The 12,428-nt window shown below is 52.1% G+C and overlaps 1 protein-coding gene across 2 annotated transcripts in view; it reads right to left on the reverse strand.

Moving 5' to 3' along the window:
- Positions 1-340: 340 nt before the first annotated feature.
- Positions 341-12,428, reverse strand: part of COL22A1 (collagen type XXII alpha 1 chain) — a 261,951-nt gene continuing 249,863 nt past the window's right edge. For both annotated transcript variants that reach the window (XR_011389346.1, XM_051844068.2), the window contains 5 exons: positions 10,323-10,502; positions 8,659-8,725; positions 5,671-5,853; positions 3,542-3,619; positions 341-1,488 (listed from right to left, as the gene is read on the reverse strand). Coding sequence is in view for 1 of the 2 variants with exons in the window: in XM_051844068.2 (XP_051700028.2) it covers positions 1,301-1,488; positions 3,542-3,619; positions 5,671-5,853; positions 8,659-8,725; positions 10,323-10,502 (696 nt within the window). In the remaining variant the exon portion in view is untranslated. The remainder of the gene's footprint in view (positions 1,489-3,541; positions 3,620-5,670; positions 5,854-8,658; positions 8,726-10,322; positions 10,503-12,428) is intronic.

Here is a 12,428-nt window from a genome sequence, read left to right on the forward strand (position 1 = left end):
AGAGGGGGACGGATGTAGCCAGAGCAATTTTTCTGAGGCCACTGGCAAATCACGCTGTTTGCCAGGTGTGTCTCGCCGAAGCCAGCTTTGTGCTGCCCTCCCTACCTTGATCCATCAGAAATGCGGTTGTGTCAATGGTTTCTGCTACAATGCAGAATACAGAGCTGTTTCAGTGATGGGCATGGTAAGAGCTTCCAGAGGCTGGAGCAGTCACACACACACACATTCGTGCTCACGCTCATACAGCTTGTGGACTGGACATGTGGGCAATGTACCCTAGGGCTCACAGAGTTCACTGTAGGTGGATGCTGGAGATAAGAACTGAATCATCAACAGGAACTAGGGAGGAATCTCACGTTTATTGAGCACCTGTTCAAGGCGGGCATGTCACATACACAATGTGACCGATTTCAGAGACGGGACCCTGGAGACACATTTCCCAGATCTGCTCAGTGCCCTGGCCATCTGCCCACCATTAGGAAAACACAAGGGAGAAGCTGTGAGTCCCCTTTATTTTGCAATCAACATGGTTAAAATCAACACAAGGAACCTGGAGTCCTAGCTCCAGTGGCAAAGCAAAGAACACCCAGGGGCTGCTGCTTCAACACCAGGTTCCGGCCTGAGGCCCTGATGCAGGATCCCGGAAAGCCAGTGTTGAGCCTCGCGATGTCACTTCCCACCTGCAAGCTTGGAACACGAGGTCATGGGCCCCCCAGGGGCTGGCTCTGCTCCCTGCATGTACATCCCACCGGGAGGCCAGAACATTCTTCATGTCTCTGAGTTCCTTCTTCTGCTTCATTTCCCTCTCCTGGGAAGTGGCGATTTTTGGATTGTTTCTCCCTGGGCAACCTTGAAACACAACTCAGAATGGAAGCTCACTGGTTCTGTTGCTTAGTTTCCTTTTGGAGAAAGAGGTAAACATGGCAAGCATGTGGCCAGGGTTTCATAGCACCAAGGGTTTCCTTACAGCTGACAGCTATGCCTCAGCTGGGGGCCATCAGAGGAACCAAGACACAATCTCTCGCCCCACAGATCAAGTCTTCCCAGCTTCAGAGGAGAGGGGAAAATCTCACAAAGTATCAGCATACCAAATAATAATTAATAATATTAATCTGACCGACCGGCAGCATCTGTTGGTTTTTAATAATTTCGAAGTCTTTCAGTCTCTCTCAAGAAAACAAAAATAAATGATATAGGAAAAGAAACACCCAGCTCAAATGCTTTAAGGCCTCTGGCTTTCCACTGGGCTCTGAGTTCAAGTTTCACAAATCTGCCACCGTCTCTGGCATTCTGGAATCTTCTAGGGGCCCTTCACATTACCAGGTCGGGCAGCGAGGCTGGCAAAGTAGGCACACTGGGAGGGGTCACACTGGCCAGGGGGGCCAGGTGGACCCGGGGGGCCAGGATGTCCAGCTGGTCCTGTCTCCCCTTGAGGGCCAGGAATCCCAGGGAGTCCATCTTTAGCATACCCAGGTTCGCCTGGTTGACCTGGCAAATGAGCAAGAGAAACAAAGAAACAAAAGATGGGTTAAGTTCTCCTGGGAGCCCCACTCCCGCTTCTCCCATCCAGTGTGAACTCGGGAATGAGAACACCTTCAGGGACAGCATGCCCCTGGTGTGGGAGCTCCGCCCCGAGGGGCTGGGGTGGTCCATGGGGGCACCCTAATTAACACAAGGGAAGGGGCTGCCTCAACCATTTGAAGGAGGACTGTGGTCCAGGTACCAATGAAGAGAAATAAACACGTAGGTGGGAACATAGTCTCCACTTAAAGCCGGGTGAGAAACAGAAATGTGTAAGAACACAGTTCTAGAAGGTGTATCTGAATGCAGAGAGAAACACCAAGTTCTGAGCACCAACCACTGGCCCCACTGCACACGAACTTAGATACCTCGTGCTGTTTCATTACCCAGCGCCCAGCCACTCCCAGGTTTTCTGTATTTCTCCGCTTTATCTTCATGTTAAATTGAAACCCCATACTTCATTTACTTATTCTGCAAAATCATGGCCAAAAGTAACATCCAGAATGTAACTGACCAACACTTACTAGCCCAAAACGTAGACCCAGAAAATAAAACCTGTAGACAACCCATTCCTCCAAGTATTAAACATCTATTATAGGTAATCAATTGATCTCCCTGTTTGGCTTTGGGAACTGGGAAGCTCAGTGCTAAGTTTTGTGGTTCATTCTAGTAGTGATATTCTTAACAGAAAACCTATAAAATATACAAAAAGTAAACTTTCCCTTTAAAAAGATCTTTAGATAGTTCATGACTTCTATTAGTGCTTTGCTAACAGTCATTTAATGTAAGCCCAATTTTGAGACCAGCAGTTAATTTGCTTCTTCAGCTGGGAACTACCGAAGTGTGGTCATTATCTCAATTTCACATCGGTACAATTATTTCTTGCTTCTAAATGACTTGTGTGCTGCCTTTTTATCTTTATTAGAAATTACCTTATTAAAAAATTCTTAATATTATAAGCAGTTTGGGAGTAGGCCTGTTGTTAAAAAAAAAACATTTACAATATATTTCTAATTCTTTAAATAATACAAGTCCACAGAATATTTGGAAAATCAGGAAGGCATTAAAATGTGGACACTTCAGAAAGTTTATGGAAAATTAAATGGTAACTTTATTTTGGTGCAAAATGTTTGAAATGCATGCAGTTATTTTTACGATATGCCTTTTCCACAAGGCCCTCCTGTCCTTTAAGTTATCCATAAGCTCAATTGTCTGGAATCTTGAGTGAGGTGGAGTTCCTGCCACCTTGGAGTGCGAGTATGGCTGTGCACTAGAGCTCTTCAGTACAGCCAGGGAATGGCCAGTTTTCCAAGTCCCCTCAGCCCTAGGACGGCAGAGCACCCAGCTCCGTGGCCAGCATTCCCCAACGAATATGCAGAGGAATACTAAGAGGATATTAACAGGGGTGTGGTGAAAGGAGGAAGGTCTCACGTTCAAGTGAGTTTGGAAGATGCTGCGTTGGACACATAAGTGGCATTTTTTACACCATGCTTCTTGCACTTTAAGACGTTAACATGCGCTAGAAGTGTCTGGAAAGGGACACGGGCTCCAGCTTGGCTATTCAGCCCCACCTCAGTGTTCTGTGTCATTTTTCCAGGATCTTTTCTCAAGATGTTCTTTTTCAATCGACACAGAATGACTGCACCTGTGGATGGGGTACGATGTGCTACTGCAGTCCCGTGTGCTGAGCTGTCCTGCCAAGTCCTCAGACACCTGTCATTTCCCTGTGTAGGGAATATTCAAAATCCTTCCTTTTAGTTGATTTGAAATATGCAATGAACCATTGGAATTTTGAACTTATGGAATATACTTTAAGAACCCAGGAAATCCATTGCAGTTTTTTGTTGTTGTTGTTGTTAGTAAGCCCAGGAGCAAGGATTCTAAAAATAGTTAATAAAAACAAGCAAGTTATCTCTCTTTGTCAGCTGAACCTCATCCACTCTTCCTGTCCATTCTTGGGTTCTGTGTGGCCATGGGCCCAAGTGCTGCTAGGGGCTCCTCATGTCTACGTTATTCATACCTGGGATTCCAGGGGGTCCCATCTCGCCTCGGAGGCCAACTCCAGGTGCACCTGGGTCACCTTTAGCTCCTCGCTCACCTGATGAGAGAAAAATACAGCAGTAGTGGTGGAGGCCCACGATGGGGGCAGACTCAGGGCGCTCCAGTCAGCAGGAGGTGCAGGTGCAACCCCATACTGCCATACCTGCCCATGCAAAGCCATCTTGCTGCTACAGGCTAACCCACGCTGTATGCCTGATTCTGTCTCACATTCACTCATTTATACGCTCCTCAGAAATACACACACTGGAACACCACAGTAAGTCGACACCCCCTCCTAAATACAGGCTCAAGTACATATGTTCACATGTAAGCCTTTATTCAAGTTCTCATCTACTAAGTGCATGCACACATAAACACAGCCACACATGCATCCACCCCACAGACTCAAACACAGGTCACCAAATTCACATGCCCACATTCGGTCCCCTATGCAACCTAAGCCCACATGCAGTGCCTTGCACATGTCTACTCATCCCTGTGTGCACAAGCGTTTGGCCTGGGACTTTATTTGCTACCTAGTTCCTTCTTGACAAATCAACAGCCTACTATGGACATAGAGTAATAAACAAGGCAAAGTTCTAGTCCCAAGAAGCAAAAAAAAAAAAAAAATCTAAGATAGTTCAAACAACACAAAGAGCATCTGAATGAGACAATGCAATTAAGTACCCTGAGAAATTAAAAAAAAAAAAAAACTTCAGACATTCCGAGGAGAAGGTCATTCCCTCAGAATATTTGAGGTCATATATTGAGTGAAATCATTCATATTTAAAGTACTCAATTCTCTGTCCTTAATGTGTTGTCCAATGTGACTTAATGCTATAACTAGTACTGAAACAGTATTTTACACTTTATGTTCTGTGTGGGTGCAAACTGATGAAATCTTTACTTAATATATACTAAATCGATCTTCTGTATATAAAGATAATCGCAAATGAATCCTGATGTGAATACAATGAGAGAGGGAGCAGGAGATGGAGGGTTGTGGGTGGGAGAGAAGTTATGGGGGAGGGGGAGCCATTGTAATCCATAAACTGTACTTTGGAAATTTATATTTACTAAATAAAAGTTAAAGTACTCAATTCTTTAATCACTTTTTGCTCTGTCATTTCTTAAAAAAAAAATCTCTTGTTTGGATCAGATATTTTCTTTTGTGATCCAAATTGAAATGTGGCTAGCTTGTGGGGACTTTAGACTGTTCATTTTTATTGTCAGAATTATGACATTTGGTCAGTATTCTGCCACAGTCTGATGTCTTCCATGCAGAGTGCTTTCTTATTGACGTTTGTTTCATATATTGTATTGAATGAATGAATATGGGCAGGAGTCAGGTGCACAAATTTAACTTAAAGCCTTTCCAGTGTAAGATACAATGTGGGAATGAATGAAGAAGGATTTAATAAGGAAATACGAGATCAGTAGAGGAAGACGTTAGGGGCACCCCATCTAACTCCCAGTGATCAAATTACACCACACATCCTCCCCACACTCCAAAAATGCCTAATCCTCATCAGAAAGGAGGGAGTTATTACTGTGCAGAATTTAGCTTCAGGGCCCTCCTCTCCTCCACGCCTGCCTGCCTGCAGTGAGCGTGCTGAGCTGCTGGACACCAGGGGCTGTGAGACGTGGGACAGGCTCCACCCTCCAGAGGACAGACCTACTGGTATCCAGGGCTCTGGTGTCCAAATGGGTCACTGCCTGACAGCTGGACAGTTTGCAGCCATTTTTAGCTGCAGTTGAAAGCCACTTCATCCGATTTTAAGGCTCCCATTTAATCTCCATTTGCCTGGAGATTAACTGTCTTATCCATCAGTTAGTTCCAAACCTGGTAGAAGAAGCAAGCCACATGCGTTACTCCCAATACCAGGGCAGTGAAGATGGAGCGAGAACAAGGAGGCAGCCTTCCCAGAAGCGACATAATTCACAAAACTGATGAGCAGCAAAACCTCTCATGCATATGAAACAATCACACAGTGCCCAGATCCAGGGTGTTACCAGGCTGCGGGGACGACAAATGCAATGAACAATGCACCGTGCTCGGCTGGGAGGGTGTACCTCACAGCCCTTGCGTGGCCTCCACTCTCGACTCACCTTTGGGACCTATTGGTCCAGAGGGTCCTTCCAGACCCCCCTGGCCTGGCCTGCCTGGCTCCCCCATGGGGCCTGCCCGGCCTGGAAGCCCATCCTTTCCTGGGGGCCCCGGAGGCCCGGGTCTGCCTTGAGATGACTTCATGTGTGCTGGGGGCATCTGGGCCAGCAGGTAGGCAAGCTTGGCTGTGGAGGAGGAACAGAGACATTGCATGAAGAAGGGGTGGCAGGCCAGAGCACAGCAGTGACTCGCTGCAAAGCTAGGCACAGTGAGGACAGTGAGGGCACTGCAGGACAGGGCCGGACACAGGGGCCACTCAGGCCATGGGGACCGACACTGCCCCCTGGAGCAAGGCTGCTGGGTGGGGGTGCCAGGGTAGCCACCCCTGGCTGTGAGCCTCTTGACCTCTCCCAGCGCTGGCTCCCTTCTGTGTAAAAATGGAGATGATGAAAGGACACCTGCGGTGCTGGGTCAGTGTGTGGACGGAATAGGAAGAGAACGCGCGCCCGGCACTTGCAAGCACCTGGTCGGTGCTGGCTGCCAGCACAGCAGCAGTTGCTGCTCCGATTGTTGGCTGATGCAGCTGAGGCCGCTGGGGTTAAGTGGTGCACACAGAGCTGTGCGGTGCCTGTTGCTGCTCTGTAAACGGCTGGCCGGCTATCATGGCCATTCAAGACCGTGCCACATCAGGCCGGCGCCGCGGCTCACTAGGCTAATCCTCTGCCTTGCGGCACTGGCACACCGGGTTCTAGTCCCAGTCGGGGCACCGGATTCTGTCCTGGTTGCCCCTCTTCCAGGCCAGCTCTCTGCTGTGGCCAGGGAGTGCAGTGGAGGATGGCCCAAGTGCTTGGGCCCTGCACCCCATGGGAGACCAGGATAAGTACCTGGCTCCCGCCATCGGATCAGCGCGGTGCGCTGGCCGCAGCGCGCCAGCCGCAGCGGCCATTGGAGGGTGAACCAACGGCAAGGGAAGACCTTTCTCTCTGTCTCTCTCTCTCTCATTGTCCACTCTGCCTGTCAAAAAAAAAAAAAAAAAAGACCGTGCCACATCTAAGATGATTGACTCGTAGAATTGATTACGAAAGCCAAGGTCCGGATGCTGGCTCTGAACACTTCCCTACTGGGCAGGGTATGCAGTGCCCACCTGATGGCCACCAAGTGCTGGTCTTATTTTCCATATAGTCGCAGATCATCCAGTCCATGTGTGCCATCTCGGGAGTAGTGTGACTGAGGTTAGAGAGGCCGGGAGGCCACCAAGGCCCTTAGCATTTCAAAACGAAGGGACAGTCACGACCTGCTGACTGCCTGGCCGTGTCCCATCACAGCCCCTGCCTCCCGCTGCCCTCACAAGGTGGCAGGGGGGGCATGAGACCTAATCTGTGACCTGGGAAATCTGAGCAACGTCTCTGAACTTCCTCATCTTTCAAGTAGAGCCAATGCTTCCCCTTCAAAGGACGGTGCTCCATCCACACCTGTCCACACGGGTCTCAGCCCTGCTCCTGGGCTGGCAGCAACCCAGGGCACAGGCCATTGCCAGCACTGCTAAATCCAGCACCCAGAAGTGGGATTCAGGGATCTCCATGCCCCAGTCTTAGGACCTGACCGTCCAGCGATCCCCATAGTGCTGGCCTTTGTTTTCTTCCTTCCATCAACCCCTCTTCCCCCGATTGGTGGTCTTTATTCTCCGTGTGCAGGGATGGGGCCATGTTCACCTGCATGCTCCATGAGGGCAGGGCAGGGTCATTGTACCCAGCACAGAGTCTGGCACCTGGCAGGTGCAAAATAACCGAGATGTGACCCCAAGAATAAATATGCACCTCTCCCCACTGTGCCTGGAAGGAGCTATGGGAACCTCTCGTGCCTGCAGCAAGACCCTCTGTGGCTTTCTTCTCTTGCGGTGCAGAGGGAACGGGCATGGCAACAGAGTATGGGGGTGAGAAGCAGGGATTCTGGGAGCAGAGCCTGGCCACAGCCTCCCGGCTCCGCAGCCTCGGGCAGTCACTCAGCATCTCTGCTCCTAACAAGCTCTGCCTCCAAAGCTTGGGCAGCATCTCCCCTGTGTTAACAGGCAGGTGCTGGCTGCAGGAGCAGTTACTATAGCTGTCTTACCTTTCTCACTCCCTGAGCATCTGCCACGCCAGCGCACGCCAGACCTGGGGCTGTAACAGTCTGATACAGGGAATTAAAGGGAGCTAGCACTGCGGCATAGTGGGTAAAACTACCACCTGTGATGCCAGCATCCCCTACGGGCACCAGGCCGATCCTGGCTGCTCCTCTTCCAATCCAGCTTCCTACTATTACACCTGGGGAAGCAGAGGAGGATGGCCCAAGTTCTTGGGCCCCTGCAACCATGTGGGAGACCTGGAGGGAGCTCCTAGATCAGCCTGGCCCAGTCCATGCTGTTGTGGCTATTTAGGGAGTGAACCAGTGGATGGAAGACCCCTCTCTGTCTCCTTCCCTGTCTCTGCAACTTTGCCTTTCAAAATTAAAAAAAAAAAAAAACTCCACCTCCTGGGAGGAACTACTTTGGGGACTTTACACCTGTTTCAAAGGTCTGGAATCTCGATCCATCGTCCAGGGCCTGCTCCCTGAACTGACTCAGGTGTTTTCATCTCTCATGTCATCTGTGCCACTTTCAAACAGAGCTTGGCTCGCTGTACTGAAACTGTCCTGCCTGTCCCCCATCTATCTCCTCCCCCACACCATGAGCTCAGGGCACAGTGTGTTGGGGGGGCACTGCAGACCTCCCCAAACTATGTATCCATCAGATAAATGTCCATACAGAATAAACAGTGGATCCCAGCAGAGCTGACTTCCTATAGGGCACTCCCTTTGCCAGAGGCCATCAAGCAGAAGCTGGAGGGGGTCTGTGTGTCTGAGGCTCATCCACCACATCTGAGATGCCCACACCCATGGCCCAAGTACCCACGAGTGACAGGGCCGCCTCCCGGGCTCCTGCCTGCAAGGCGGAGTGCAGCCCAGCTACTCACTTTCCAGCTGCTTCCCGAGCTCCTCCTGAATGAGCCGCCGCAGGCTGTCCAGGGAGGGAGATTCCCCCTAGGAGGGAGGGAGCGCGGCATTAGTGATCTTCCCAGGAACTCCTGCCATCCGTGACACCCAAGGGGTCACAAAACCAGGGAGCTCACGGCAATACACATATGAGGAAGCCCTGCTTCCCAGTCCAGTCCTGGCCACATCTGTGCACCCTCTCCTGGGCCACTGCTGCCCTTCCCTGCACACATGTCCAGCTCTTTCGTGGTGTTCCTCTCTCACACAAACCACTGTACCCATGACTTCTATCCACACCTTCTCCCCAGAGCTGGGCCCAGGAAGTCTGGCCCTAATGTCATCTTGCCAAATTCCCACCCACTTCTCAGTGACAGGTGACAGCTGCCTCCTGCCTGAGACCATGTCTGATTCCCTGTGTCCAGCTACTACGGGCCCCTCTGGATCCCAGGGTCTGGCTTCCTCTGCTCCAATGGAACCTGGGGCTTGATTCTCAGAGCTGACAAGTTGTTTGTTCAGACATGCAAAGTGCAGTCTCCAAGCTCATGCAGGGGCATGGGAGTCTTAGAAGATTCTAGAGGGGCAGTTATGCCCCACCAGGCTCATCCCTCCCTTCTGAGTCTATCAGGGCCATGCCCAGCCCCTACAGGGACAGGCTCTTACTGCCCCCATCTCTGTCGTCACCACAGCCAGCCAGGGTCCAGCATGGACCATATCCACTTCGTTGCTTTTTCTTTCTGGCCAAGAATCTTATGACATTGCCAGAATTTCCATCACTACCCAGGGCGGCAGGGCTGGGAGAACTCGGCAGAGGTCCAGTGGCCTTTGACAGCACCCTAATATCTCCAGCCACCCCTCCCAAACACACACACACGCACACACACGGGTGCATGTCTGAGAGACCCTGGCTGCCTGATCTCTATGAGGTAGATGGAACTCAGGCTGACCAGTGCCATCACAAGGTGACAGAACCACGGAGTGCCACAGCTGGCAGGAATGTGGATGCCCAGTGAGGGGGCAGGGAGGCACCTGGGCCTGCCAATTGCCCCCTCCGGCACGTGAACTGGGGAGTTGGCCTCCATCTTTCACGGCCAGCGTGATCCTGTGTTACAAAGCCATGTGAAAGTTCTGCCGCTCACATGTGCAAAAAGAAAAATAAACACGACTGGATACAAGTCTCTCTCTTTACGTTCAGGGAAATAGAGATGCAGAGGGAAAACCCTAGTAGCCCAGGGAGGCGGGAGGAAGTGCAGTGATGCCAGGGATCAAGCAGAGGGGGTCCATCCGGCAGCAAAGCTCAGACACTGAGAGCTGGAGCCTTCATCACCCTCCGTGCAGGGCCAGGGGTGGAGCAGCTCTACGGCCAACTGAGCGAGGGCCCGAGGACTCGGCCGCACAGCGACCGGGGTGGAACGGGTCAGGGACTGTTTCTGCACACCTCCCAGGCCGTGCACCGGATTCCATTCATCTTCACGCCAACAGGAAGACGTTTCCCTTCTTGCAGACAAGGAAGAGCAGGCGTGGAGAGAGTCACATGGCCAGGAAAGATGGAGTTTGTACCCTGGACCCTCTGAAGGTCATACACTTCCCTGGCCTCCCCTCGGGCTTGGAGTTACCCCATGTCTGGAGCAACCATCGGTATCCTTACCCTCAGCCCTGGAAATCCTGGCTGGCCCGGGGGTCCTGGAGGCCCCACTGGCCCGCTCTCTCCAGGCGGTCCTTGTGGGCCCATCAGGCCTGTGTGGCCTTTGTGGCCTGGGGTTCCAGGGTCCCCAGGCTGGCCCTTCCCACCTGGGGCTCCTTTGTCCCCTTTGATCCCAGGATCTCCCTAGAGGAGGAAAGAAGTGTTAGTGAGTTTCAAGGCCAGCAGGTGCAGCCCAGGCAGAGGGGGCTGGTTCTGCTGAGGGAGGGAGGCCCTTCCCTGTCTCCTGCCTCCCTCTGGAGGGGAGGCTGCAGTCCTAGCTGTCCCACGTGTGTGACTTGTGGTGAGAGGGCCCCAGAATCTCCATGTCCTCCTCTGGATTGTGTCCATGGAGGCATCGGGGCCCAGGAGAGAAAGCCACCTGCCCACGGCCACACAGCGACTGTACAGGACCACACAGGCACTTTGATTTCCATACCCCAAGGCCAACCTGCACCCCAGGAGTGCAGCTCCTCTGAGACAACAGTCCTGGCCCGGTCTTGCTCTCTGTCCAGCTGGAAGGACAGGGCACTCCCCCACAGGCTGCCACAGCTCCCTCCTCTCTGCTCCCCTGAGTCCACAAAAAAGGGTTCTCACAGTCAAAGATATCCCCTGCAGCCCCAACCCAGAGATCGAAGGGCTGCATCAATGACCTGGGAACCATGAACATCCCAGGCGAGGGAGTCCTGGCCCCTGCCTAGTGGTGCTGCTGTGTGTCTGACCAGCAACTCCCAACTGTCGGTGGGTCTGAAAATATGGTGGCCACAGCAGGGACCCCTGGGTGTGATGGGATTCTCTTGGTGGGAGGGAGCAGAGAATAGGAGTAGGAGGGTCGCTGCAAATGTGGCCTGGCTGTGGCCTGTGCAGCTGCCAAATCGTCCTGAGGCACGTGCTGCAGGGAGAAGGCAGCAAGACTGTGGGCAAAGCGAGACCTCGGGGTGGGGGAGGAGGCAGAAGCAGGCCGCATGCTGCTCTCCGCAAAGATGAACAGCAGAGGAGCCGGGATGGGCCCTGGGGGAGGTGGTCCGAGTGCTGAGACAGAAGGGACACTCATTGGTTTGCAATTTCACTGTTCAAACACGTCCTTGTACTGCTTCTAATGTTTCCACATTAGTTTAGCCGGATCCAGGAAGTCACTTCAGTTTTTCCAAGTAGGATGCATTTCAGGGCGATGTTGCAATCCCTACCGGCGATCCTGGGTTCAGGCGTGGATAGAGGCCCTGACCTGGTCACCCAGGCGCACTGCAGCCATTCTGCTCATTAAACGTCTCACCGCACTCTGGGGCGCGCATGTGGCCCATATTTCAGATACTCCCAGGAGAACAAAGGAATGGGGAATCCAACAGCTCCCTGGCAATGCTCCGTGAAACCACTTAACGGAGAGAGGGAAGCTCTCCGCGTATCGATTAGGTATTAGGAAAGACAGTCTAATTTGTGGTCTGAATTCCCTGGCTCCCAGCCCAAACCCCAGCAACAGCTCCCATGAGTGCCTGGCCCTGTCACTCAGGGACACAGCCTGGGAGAGGAGAGGGAGTCTGCTCTCCCTCTCTTCTCTCCCTGTCCAACTTGCAAGGGAAGCTGAGAGAACCTCTTTGCAGGACTGTGGTACACAACTGGGGTGGGGGTTGGGGGTGGAACAGAGAGAGGACAGCAGCCAGTGTGTGGAACCGCCGCCCCCCCCACCACCCCGTGCTGTTTCCTCTGCACACAAACAAGACTTCCCCGCTGTTGATTTTTGGAGAAATGAAATGTAAAGAAAGGCTTTCAGAGTGTGGTGCCAAGGCGACTCATTACAGGCAAATCTGTTCCCTTGTCACCTCCAGCGACAAATCTGGCTCCCGGCAAATCGGCACTTTGGGAGCAGAGCACAGGCTTTCGCACTCGGGGAGAACGGGATCTGTCAAAGTCGCCAACACTTGTCTTTGAATTTGCAAGTATGACAATTTAACGCCTTCAAATAACCAAAGGAAGAGAATTAACAAGGCTGACTACAACAATATCGGGGTGGGGGTGACCTCGCACTGCAGGGCTCAGGGCATTCCAGGGGGGTAGCGGGGACTAGCAGCTGCCATC

The sequence above is a fragment of the Oryctolagus cuniculus genome, chromosome 6 (genome assembly GCF_964237555.1).
Source record: "Oryctolagus cuniculus chromosome 6, mOryCun1.1, whole genome shotgun sequence".
In the NCBI taxonomy this organism is placed as follows: domain Eukaryota; kingdom Metazoa; phylum Chordata; class Mammalia; order Lagomorpha; family Leporidae; genus Oryctolagus; species Oryctolagus cuniculus.